The sequence below is a fragment of the Drosophila busckii genome, chromosome 3R (assembly GCF_011750605.1).
Source record: "Drosophila busckii strain San Diego stock center, stock number 13000-0081.31 chromosome 3R, ASM1175060v1, whole genome shotgun sequence".
Lineage (NCBI taxonomy): Eukaryota > Metazoa > Arthropoda > Insecta > Diptera > Drosophilidae > Drosophila > Drosophila busckii.
In genome coordinates this window covers 15,747,387-15,757,391 of record NC_046607.1, presented here as the reverse complement: position 1 = coordinate 15,757,391, position 10,005 = coordinate 15,747,387, and the positions used below count along the sequence as shown (strand labels likewise).

Genomic DNA, 10,005 nt, shown 5'->3' with positions numbered 1-10,005 from the left:
CCATTAAGCCGATCGACATCGGACTTGTTATCTTCAAAGTGCAATTGCAACATTTGTGAAATAAACAAAATCAAAATGTTTATAAAGCAACAAACTTGGGCGTTATCAGTTAAACTCGTTTGGCTTTTTGTGGCGTGCGGACAGCTCTGTGAACTTTGTGAAAATGTTTTCTTTCATTTTGTTATTGATTGCGCTCATTACGTTGGGCTGGTTCTATCTGAAGCACCATTACTCATACTGGGAGCGTCGTGGCTTTCCATACGATAAGAATGCCGGCATACCGTTTGGCTGCTTGGGCAGCGTGTGGCGTATGGAGAAGGCCATGGGCATGGCCATCACCGATGTGTACATGAAGAGCAAGGAACGCTTTCTGGGCACCTATCTGCTGTTCCGGCCCGCTGTCGTGGTGCGCGACGCTGAGCTGGCACGCAAGGTGCTGGCCCAGGACTTTGCCAGCTTCCATGATCGCGGCGTGTATGTGGATGAGGAAAAGGATCCAATGTCTGGCACAATCTTTGCGTTGCGCGGTCAAAACTGGCGTTCCATGAGGCAGAAGCTTACGCCCTGTTTTACGTCTGGCAAACTGAAAGGCATGTACAGCACCTCCGAGGACATAAGCAACAAAATGGTTGCGTATTTACAAAAGCAATTACCGGAGCAGGGCGTGAAAGAAGTGGATCTGAAGCATGTGATGCAAACCTATGCTATAGATATTATTGCTTCAACGATATTTGGCCTGGATATCAATAGCTACGATCAGCCAGAGAACAAGTTCAGAAAAATCGTGACCATTGTTAGAAGGGACACACGATTTACAGCACTCTTTGGCATGATGATATTTCTAGTGCCCTCGTAAGTAAACTAAATATAAAACTATAGCAGGCAATCTAAACTGTTTATGTTGTTTTAGCGTTGCCAAGTTTCTGTTCAAGATTGGCTTTCAGAATCCAGTTGGCAAGTATATGCTGGGCATAGTCAAGGAGACCATTGAGCATCGTGAAAAGCACGGCTTTGTGCGCAAGGATATGCTGCAGTTGCTCATGCAGCTAAGAAACACTGGCAGCATTGAGGAGGATGACAGCAAGACATGGAACATTGAGACTAGTGACGATGGTAAGCACATTCTATTCAAGCTGGCACTCAGACTTATATTTTAATTCGCAGGACACTTAAAAAGCCTTTCACTAGAAACAATCACCGCGCAGGCTTTCATCTTCTACATAGCTGGTCAGGAGACAACAGGCTCAACTGCTGCTCTTACGATATTCGAATTGGCGCAGTATCCCGAGCACTTGCAGCGTCTGCAGCAGGAAATTGATGCAACGCTCGAGCAGCATGGCGGCACCATAAGCTACGATGTGCTCAACAAGATGGAGTTTCTGGAGCTGTGCGTGCTAGAAACTCTACGCAAATATCCTGGCCTGCCCATACTCAATCGTGAGTGCACCAAGGACTATACCGTGCCAGAGACAAATCATGTGATCAAGAAGGGCACACCAGTTGTCGTTTCACTATATGGCATGCATCACGATGCGGAGTATTTCCCTGAGCCAGAAAAATACGATCCCAATCGCTTTGCGGAGGCAACAAAGAACTACAATCCCACAGCTTATATGCCCTTTGGTGAGGGCCCAAGAATGTGCCTGGCAGTGCGCATGGGTCGTGTAAATGCCAAGCTAGCTATAGTCAAATTACTGCAGAACTTTAATGTAGAGCCAATGAGCAAACGTGAAATTGAGTTTGAAAATAGCGGCATTGCCTTAATGCCAAAGAAGGGAGTACTGGTGCGACTCTCGAAGCGAATGCCCAAGTAACAGTTTGTTGTATTTAAAACACGTTCGATTAGATAAAGTTTGTTATCAGCTAAGTAAAACCTACCGTAAGTCTGTTTAGATTATTTTACGAATAGAGTCAACACTTTATTAAATGCTCGCAAATGTACTTGTACTTGTTATTCTTATCGAAATGCATTATAATTTTATAATTGGCAAAAATATTTACAAGAATTTTTTACATTTAGTTTTCATCGCCTTTTTGTAGTTGTTTGGAAGTTTGATTGCATCGTTAATTGTTCTCACGCTGCTGCTCAAGTTGCTCTAACTGCTGCTGCTGCTCATGCTCCATTTGTTTTTGTTTGCTTTGTTTTTGGCGAAATATCTCCTTGCTGGCCTCCTTGATGGCCTCAAAGATTTTTGCCTGCGACATGATTTGTTTTTGCACATTTTCGACAGCAGGTTCGGCATTGATATCGATGAGATCGCTTAGACCCTCGTTGAGATATTCATTGTTATAGAGTTTGTCTTCAATATCGTTGCGTTTAATCAATGAGAATGGTGGATATGAGGGATAGGATGTGCGCTTACGTCCACAGCCTGTAAATGCATTACAAAAGGGGCGTTTCTCGTATTTCCATTGTATAACGCCGCTCAGCTTGTGCTAAGAAAATAAAAAGCACAAGCAATTATCAATTTTTAATTTAAATGAATTTAATTGTTAACACTTCACACTCACATTCACTGCATTATTCTCAATCTCTAACATTGCTTGGCCAGAGCCTACGCAAATGAGCAGCGCAGTAAAGCCAAGACAAAGTTCCAGCACGGCTTTCATATTTTTGCTTCTTGGTATTTTGAGCTTTCAGCCGCTTGACGCCTGCACCGTTTAACACTCGAAACGCAATTGAAGGCACAACGCTTACTCGGGCCTTGGTCAACATGTCGGCTACGCAATATTGCGGCTTGTTAATTTCAGTGGGCGACAGGACAGCCCGCTGCGCGTCGAATGTATTTTGGTTGCTGCTTAATAGCATTTTGTGTTTTTATCCCGGACCTTACCACAAGTCCACTTAACCAACGCCGCTGCATTGGGCGTTCAACAATTGGCTTGGCTCGGATTTAATGCGACTTTAAGCAACAAAGTATTGCACTTACACTAGTCAACAGGGTAGCGCTTTTTACTTATGCTTTAACTTATATTGCTATGAGCATTTCGCGCAGTGTAAAATGCAGCAACAATAGATGATGCTCGCGAGAGTCGTGAGTATATCTATTTATATATACTTAGCAGAGAACCGATTCGAACCGATACCCACTCACTCGCTCATACATAAATATATATATATACTATAGCTGTGAGCACAATATAATCAGCGGCTATTGTTCCAACGTGTGCAGTTTCGAAAAATATTCTACTTCCACACAGAGATTTTCGCCGAAGTCGCGGCAATTTCGAATCGTTTCTCAGTGGGCACGGTACGCAGGCACGGATTCGGTTGAAATTCACTTAGAGCGAAGAAAAGCACAGACTATGTACATAATTACATGTTCAACTTATGAAAAAGTGTTGAAAAATTGATGCAATCGTAGCAGACAGCACATAGACAAGCGATAAATAAACAATTTAGCCCCAATTTGTATAAACAAAACGCAGCGGAGGAAAAATATTTGCGGCACGCTTTAGATTTGAAATTTTTATTCATTTTGAATTGTTGTGTGCGCATCTGTGTCGAAATTTCAAGAATTTCTGTGTCATTTCTACTAAAATAGCAGGTGAGTAATTTAGACAAACTATAAATTAAAACACAAATGAAAATCAAAATTAATTAATTAACAATCGTGTGTGTTTGGACAATTTTTATTTAAGCAGACTCATTGCAATTTCAATTTGTTTCGCTTTGATTTTAGCGCTATATTTAAGTTTTACATTTTTTTATATCGTCTAAAGCGAAACACTATAAATACCTCGGCTATTTTCAGTTAACGTCAGTTTTAACATCACACTTTGGTTTGACAACTTTCCAGTTTGAATTTCCGCCGCCCGGTGTTCCCAATTGTGTGTTTTCTTTGTTTATAATTAAAATGAAAATTGCGCAAAGAAAAATTCTTTAGTAATGCAATGAGTAAACATTTCGGCACGCATTAATTTTAAGTAGCAAATTACAGCAGACTGAAGGTGAACGTAAAATTAAGTATACGACCATTATTATATAGGCAACTTGCAGATAAAGAATGATGTGCATGTTATGGGCGGTAATTTCACTTGCACGCTTGCAGTCGAAAATTCGTGCTTCGTATTTATAAATATGAAAATTGATTTTATTATTTTCCTCATGTGGCTATTTTTAGCCCAAAGATGTCAGAGCCCACAGCTCAACAACAACAACAACAGCAGCCACAGTCGCAAAATGGCAAAGAGCGTTCCAAGTCAACTGAGGAGAAGGAAATACCACGCGAGCCCGCGTTGGTGTGCAAGGACATAGATGTAAGTGCGCGACATTTAAGCACAAGATTATTTTATTAAAACGACAAATATGCAAACAGATTAAGACTGAACTGGAGTGTCTGGTTAAGCTGCTCGATGGCAAAATCTACAAAGAGGAGGAGCAGGCTATGGAGGAGCTGCATCAGTATCTAATCGAGGACGATGGCTCTTGGGCGCTGGGTGATAATTTTCTGGTGTTTGTGCAGCGCGTGCTGCGCGATTTGCAGGCCTTTTCACCCGATACACGGATACATATGATACGCACTCTGGCCTATGCAGCACTCAAGGATGATGTGATTATCATACTGCATCAGGATCGCAGAGATCACACGCTCATGAACTTTGCACAGGACATAGACAAGCATACACCTGAGGAGCAGCAGGCCTGGGCCATGTTTGTAAGTCAATTGCACAATTAATAGTTGAGCCTTATTAACATTTACTCTTTGCTGCAAAGATGTGCAATCTGTTTGAGAACGTGGGTCCTTCCGAGTGGCTGCTGTATATCTCAGAGTGGGACTACAATGGCCAGACCATTTCCAACATACGCGTCACCACCAAGGTGGCGGTCCACTGCATATTGTCGAATTGCCCACAGCTGAAGAACATTGGCTCCATGATCCTGTATAATATTGCCATCAAAGAGGTCAAGACTGTGGTCTTTGACGACGTTGCCGTGGAGCTGGCCATGGCCATACTACAGTTCTTCCAGAGCAGCCCCAACGAGGAGCAAATCTTTCGCACACTCAAAGCGCTGGCACGCTTTCTCGAGGTACTGACCCATATCCACATATAATATAACTGACAGCTGTCACTTTGCTTGATTTTCGCATATTTTAGGTATCGCCGGACGTGCAGATGATTATTCAAATGATTGGACCGCATCCAAAACAATTTGCTGGCAAGAGCGAGCGCGTTGACGAGCTGATAAAGATAATCAGTCGCAAGGTGCCCGCCTAAGAAGAACAACAAGCTCATTCATTTTTCATATATATATTTCTAAAGCATTTTCGCAATAAACATTATTTCTATAAACTAACTAAAGCTGCTTTACATGATGCCATCGCCGCAGCAGAGCTTGAGCAGCGGAAACCCAGAGCCGCCACTTGCGCGCAGCTGCAGCCAATGCTTCTGATTGGACACAAACATCTCCGAGGGCAGCTGCGTGTCCTGTGCATTCGCATCAGCTGTGGAGAAGCATAAAGTAAAGCACTGCTTGGCAGTAATGGCTGCAGTTGAACTACTTACATGTCTTCTTGTCAAACTTGGGCGACTGGGCAATGGATATGACATCCTCTGGCTTGCGCAGCAGAATCTTGCCCACGCCCTTGCACATGCGCAGCACCTCGTGGTTGCTCAGCGTGTCCAGCTGCTGCTCGTCGAGCAGACTGCAGGCGAGTATCCACTCGCGCACATCATCAAAGTCATTCAGCAGACGCACAGCGCCATTGATGCTGAAGCGTATGCGCTTCTGGTAAATAAAGTCCAGCCAGGCCTCGCAGATGAGCTTCAATATGAGCTTGAGTATAACAATGTCCTTGGTGGCGCGTATGCTGGGCAGAAAGATTTCGTCCAGTACATAGCCTACATACAAGCTCTTTTCCTCATTGTTGTAGACACTGCGCTGCCAGTGGCTGGCTGCTGGAAAGCACAGCGTAAAGTTGGCCAGGCTGAGCACGCGGCAGACAACGGATAAAATCTGAACACATTCATCGGTAGTTTTCTGCAAAGCAAGACGCCAGTTAATACAAACTTAGTTGCAGCTGGAAACTAACCTTAAGTAAATCTATGTTGTTGGTAGTTTCGGTGATTAGTTTGGTGCGCAATGCCACGCAGACTAGCATGAGTATATCGCTGAGATCGGCAGTAAGTTTCGGCAGTTTAAAGTTGGTAAAGACGTGCAGGCAGAGCTTGACGTCATGCTCCAGTATCTGAAAGAATCGATCCATTTTCCATTCACAGCAGAGCAGCTTGGCCTGTTCGGTGACCCACAGACGCATCGTATGCACCGAGTGATCTGCTCAAACTAAAGTTAATGCCGCACCGAGCTTGAATATAATTTTTTGCTTACCCAAGCGATGCAGTATGGGTATCTGCTCAGCCACGGGCAGTAAGCTGGAATTGTTGTGCGACTCCATGTTGGAGAAATACTGATTGCTTTGGTTCACCAAGTTGGAGAACACGCTTATCCAAACGGTGCCTATAGCTGTGCCATATAGCTATAAAAACAAATGTAAGCATCTGTAAGCATTTGAAACTGTTGGGCTTACATTCTTTGGATAGTCGCGATATTGTTGCACCACTTGCTGCACTAAACGCTGTGGATTGCTGGATGAGATTAGCACCAAGCGAAACAGCTGATCCCATATGTTGTTGCACATAAAGCCAGTGAGAATTTCACCAATGCCACGCAGTGTAGAAAATACAGGCTCAGGTATATCTATAGTTAATTTAATTGTTAGTTGTTGCACACATATTTAAACAATTGTTTACCATTGACATTCTGATGATTGAGCCAGCAGCGTATGGAATCTATATGCGTTAGATTATAGCAAGAAATAGGCGTATCTATCCACCAAAGCAGTATATGATCCAATATAATGCCCACATACGACCACAGCAGCCGCAAGCCACGCACTATATAAACATTGACATCCACTTCAGCAGACTGACGACTTTCTGTAGTTTATCTATTAGATTGGCTTAACAATTGAATGCTGCTGACTTACCAAATATGGTTGGACATATGTCTATAGCTTTAGCTATAAGCTGATCTAGAAAGCTGCGCTCCTTTTGCAAAAACTCCTCCGTATGCTTGCAGCGCAGGCTTTGATAGTCCAAGTCTGCGCCACTTGCGTCGGCCAACTGCAATGGATTATAATCCTGTACAGAGTCCGTGTTGTAAGGCTGATAGTCGCCAGCAGCAAAGGATATGTTCAAGGTGCGCAGTATTTCCAGACTGGAGGATGTGGACTCATCGTTATGCAGTTGCTGCTCACGCCAAGCATCCTGTTCGCCCATATTAAACAAGCCAAAGATCAGATCCAAGGCATTCTGCTCCACGCGCGTCTGAGCTACAGTCTAAAGTGAATACAAAACATGAGCGCTATGTATTTGGCTTAGTTGAGTGACACTCTACCTGCAGCACAAAGCCAAAGTCAATTGTTTTCAAGGACATTAACAACGCAGGATACATGTTGCTGCATACATTGGCATGCAGCTCTTCCTTGCTCTTGCCGCTCAGCTTCGGCTCGCCCTCAGCTTCTGTAGTCCCATCCTGCTGCTCCTGCTGCTGCTGTTCTGTCTGCTGCTGCTGTTGTTGCTGCTGCAGTTTTGTTTTTTGCGCATCAGCAGGATTCACCTTGCGACATTTGTTGTAAAGCTGCGTTATATGCAGCGCCCAATTGAGCCACATCTCGGACTGCATCGCCTTGCGCAGCAGCAGACTTAGCTGTTGGCATAGATTAGTATAGACAGAGGTTAAATGCTTAAGACTCACTCACCGTTCGCTTGAGCACAAAAGTCAGCTGGCAGAAGCGTCGATCGTTGAGCTCCATTATCAGATTAAACTTGCGCATCAGCAGCGCATTGTAGGGACTACGCTTGATCTTCTTGGCCAGCAGCTGAAAGTCAGCATTTTTGCTTTCATCCTTCAGATTCCAATACAGCTGCACCACATGCTCGCACTCCTCCAGTATGGTATCCTTGATAGTCAACTGATTAACACAATCCTTCAATCAATCAATCTCACTTACATTCTCGCTAAATATGGACGCATTAACGTCGATTACAATGCGCTTGGTGATGCGCCGCAGCTCCAGGCCCAGATTGCTGATGTCCGCAAACGTGTGCATTGGCTGCGATTTGTTGCGGCAGTACCATTTTGGCGTCGTGCTCATTTTCGGAGTTGCCCCCTCCCTGGGGCCAGCCCCACTCACTCCTGTCTGTTGTGTATTGCCTGACGCGCTCACTAAATCGCTTTTTAATTATTGTGTCTCACAGGCACGCATTTGTAGGGCTTGTCCCTTCCTTTTTCCTGCAACTGCCAGCGAGCAAATGCAAATTTTTGCCACTGTTTGTTCGATAACTAGACGCATTGCCTGGCAACGCACGCATCCGAAACTATTTTCGGGGTGATATGCTTGGGTTTAACCCAGGCGGCGAGCATGGCATTGAGCTAAACCCATTTAACATCATCGATAGACAGACAGTCTAAATAGTAGACATATGTGTGTCATATTACTCTTCAAATCTAAGCGAGCAAAGGGTATATTCAACCTGTGAAGACTTTAAACTTTGTTGAATAGGTAAATAGGTTTTTGTGTATTACAAGGCTGCAATTAAATCTGTGAAGTGCACTTACTTTGTTGACAATATCATGAAAACAAAATAAATGCAATACTGATAAATTATAAATAAAAATACGATATTTACTATTTTGTTCATAACTTCGCCAAATAATTTTTACACGTTTTAATTGTGCTTTCCACGCCAACATATTGACGTACAAAGCATTTAGAAAAGTTGCTCTTTGGCATTGAATTTATTGCCATAAACAAAAAGTACACTCCAGCATGGTTTGTGCCAATACTAGTCTAAACCAATTTTTTATTTACCGAAAACAACAGCAATTTTGTTTAGTATTCATTGATAAAAGACTGAATCACAACTTCTGTGCGATTTTTTTATGTGGCTGAGATATAGCCCCAAAGTATGAAAATGATAGAATAGAACCGGCAATCAGTTTTGGCAAAAAAGATTATAGGGTTACATCACTTTTGCACAAAAAATCGAAAAACCTTACAACTCCAAATTTGAACGCAGTTTATCCTTAATGCATCTCACGATCTAACAAGCATGAAACTCCTGAATCGGAGCAATTCCAACCTAAAATTACGGCTTATCAAAGTGCGGATATTTTACGAAAAAAATTTGTCTTGTTTTTACATTTCATAACTTCGCCAAATAATTTGTATATCATACAATCTTATACTCATTTTCATTGACTTTTCAAGTTTGAACGCAGTTTTATTCTCATGCATCTCACGAGTATAATCATCAATTAAACTTTGAAATCGAACGTCATTTCGTTGAGTTTCAGCCCTTCAAAGCTTAAACAACGCAACAATCTTTTGAAGTAACAATCTTTTGACATTGTTGTAATTATTTCTTCCTCCAGTTGGGAGCGGCGTTCGCTGTTGTCAGTCAGTGAGAAAATACTTACCTTACTTACCCTGTCCATCCACCATACTTACCTATCATCCAGCCATCAGTTTTACCCAATTCAAATTGAACTGTTACATTCAACTTGAACTTAGTTCTTTTCTTTTTTCAATCTTAGTAAGATTATTTATGTGTTGTACATAAAACAAACAAAGGTTGTATTGTACATCAACATTCAAAGCAACGTTTTGTTGCTAACGTGCATCATTTGGATGTTGATGTACAAAAAAAAACGACTTTTGGTTGTTGATGTACAAACAACAATCTTTGGTTGCTGATGTACAAAAAAAAGGAATCTTCGGGTTTTTGATGTATAACTCTATTTGTTCCTCCGGTTGAGCACAGCTTTTACTGCCGTCAGCCATTGATAATATGCTTACTTTAGCTCCAGCTACCCTCCAGGCCTGCATGTTGTACGCAATCTAAATTGAAAGTTATAATTCAAAAATAAATGTTCCCTTTAAATTAAATACTATTGCGTTTTATTTTCTTCTTGATGTTATTGTAAACTAATTCATTTTA

General features: G+C 42.4%; 4 protein-coding genes across 4 annotated transcripts; 2 read left to right on the top strand and 2 right to left on the bottom strand.

The window, feature by feature from the left end:
- Nucleotides 1–163: 163 nt before the first annotated feature.
- On the top strand, nucleotides 164–1,951 carry LOC108601638 (probable cytochrome P450 6d4). The gene is made up of 3 exons (XM_017989538.1): nucleotides 164–852; nucleotides 911–1,113; nucleotides 1,165–1,951. Exons 1-3 carry the CDS (start codon nucleotides 164–166, stop codon nucleotides 1,812–1,814), a joined length of 1,542 nt encoding a protein of 513 aa, XP_017845027.1. The 3' UTR covers nucleotides 1,815–1,951.
- Nucleotides 1,952–2,015: 64 nt separating this feature from the next.
- Nucleotides 2,016–2,658, bottom strand: LOC108601642 (cardioactive peptide). Its single transcript, XM_017989543.2, has 2 exons — nucleotides 2,512–2,658; nucleotides 2,016–2,436 (listed from the first exon to the last, which is right to left on the bottom strand). The coding sequence occupies exons 1-2, from the start codon at nucleotides 2,608–2,610 to the stop codon at nucleotides 2,065–2,067; spliced, it is 471 nt and encodes a 156-aa protein (XP_017845032.1). The 5' UTR covers nucleotides 2,611–2,658; the 3' UTR covers nucleotides 2,016–2,064.
- Nucleotides 2,659–3,181: 523 nt separating this feature from the next.
- On the top strand, nucleotides 3,182–5,299 carry LOC108604764. The gene is made up of 5 exons (XM_017994358.1): nucleotides 3,182–3,548; nucleotides 4,125–4,260; nucleotides 4,320–4,658; nucleotides 4,718–5,032; nucleotides 5,101–5,299. The coding sequence occupies exons 2-5, from the start codon at nucleotides 4,132–4,134 to the stop codon at nucleotides 5,218–5,220; spliced, it is 903 nt and encodes a 300-aa protein (XP_017849847.1). The 5' UTR covers nucleotides 3,182–3,548; nucleotides 4,125–4,131; the 3' UTR covers nucleotides 5,221–5,299.
- Nucleotides 5,300–5,310: 11 nt separating this feature from the next.
- LOC108604763 lies at nucleotides 5,311–8,398 on the bottom strand. The gene is made up of 10 exons (XM_017994357.1): nucleotides 8,016–8,398; nucleotides 7,764–7,964; nucleotides 7,400–7,711; nucleotides 6,990–7,341; nucleotides 6,754–6,939; nucleotides 6,531–6,700; nucleotides 6,332–6,479; nucleotides 6,036–6,277; nucleotides 5,509–5,983; nucleotides 5,311–5,447 (listed from the first exon to the last, which is right to left on the bottom strand). Exons 1-10 carry the CDS (start codon nucleotides 8,157–8,159, stop codon nucleotides 5,311–5,313), a joined length of 2,367 nt encoding a protein of 788 aa, XP_017849846.1. The 5' UTR covers nucleotides 8,160–8,398.
- Between the last annotated feature and the right edge of the window lie 1,607 nt (nucleotides 8,399–10,005).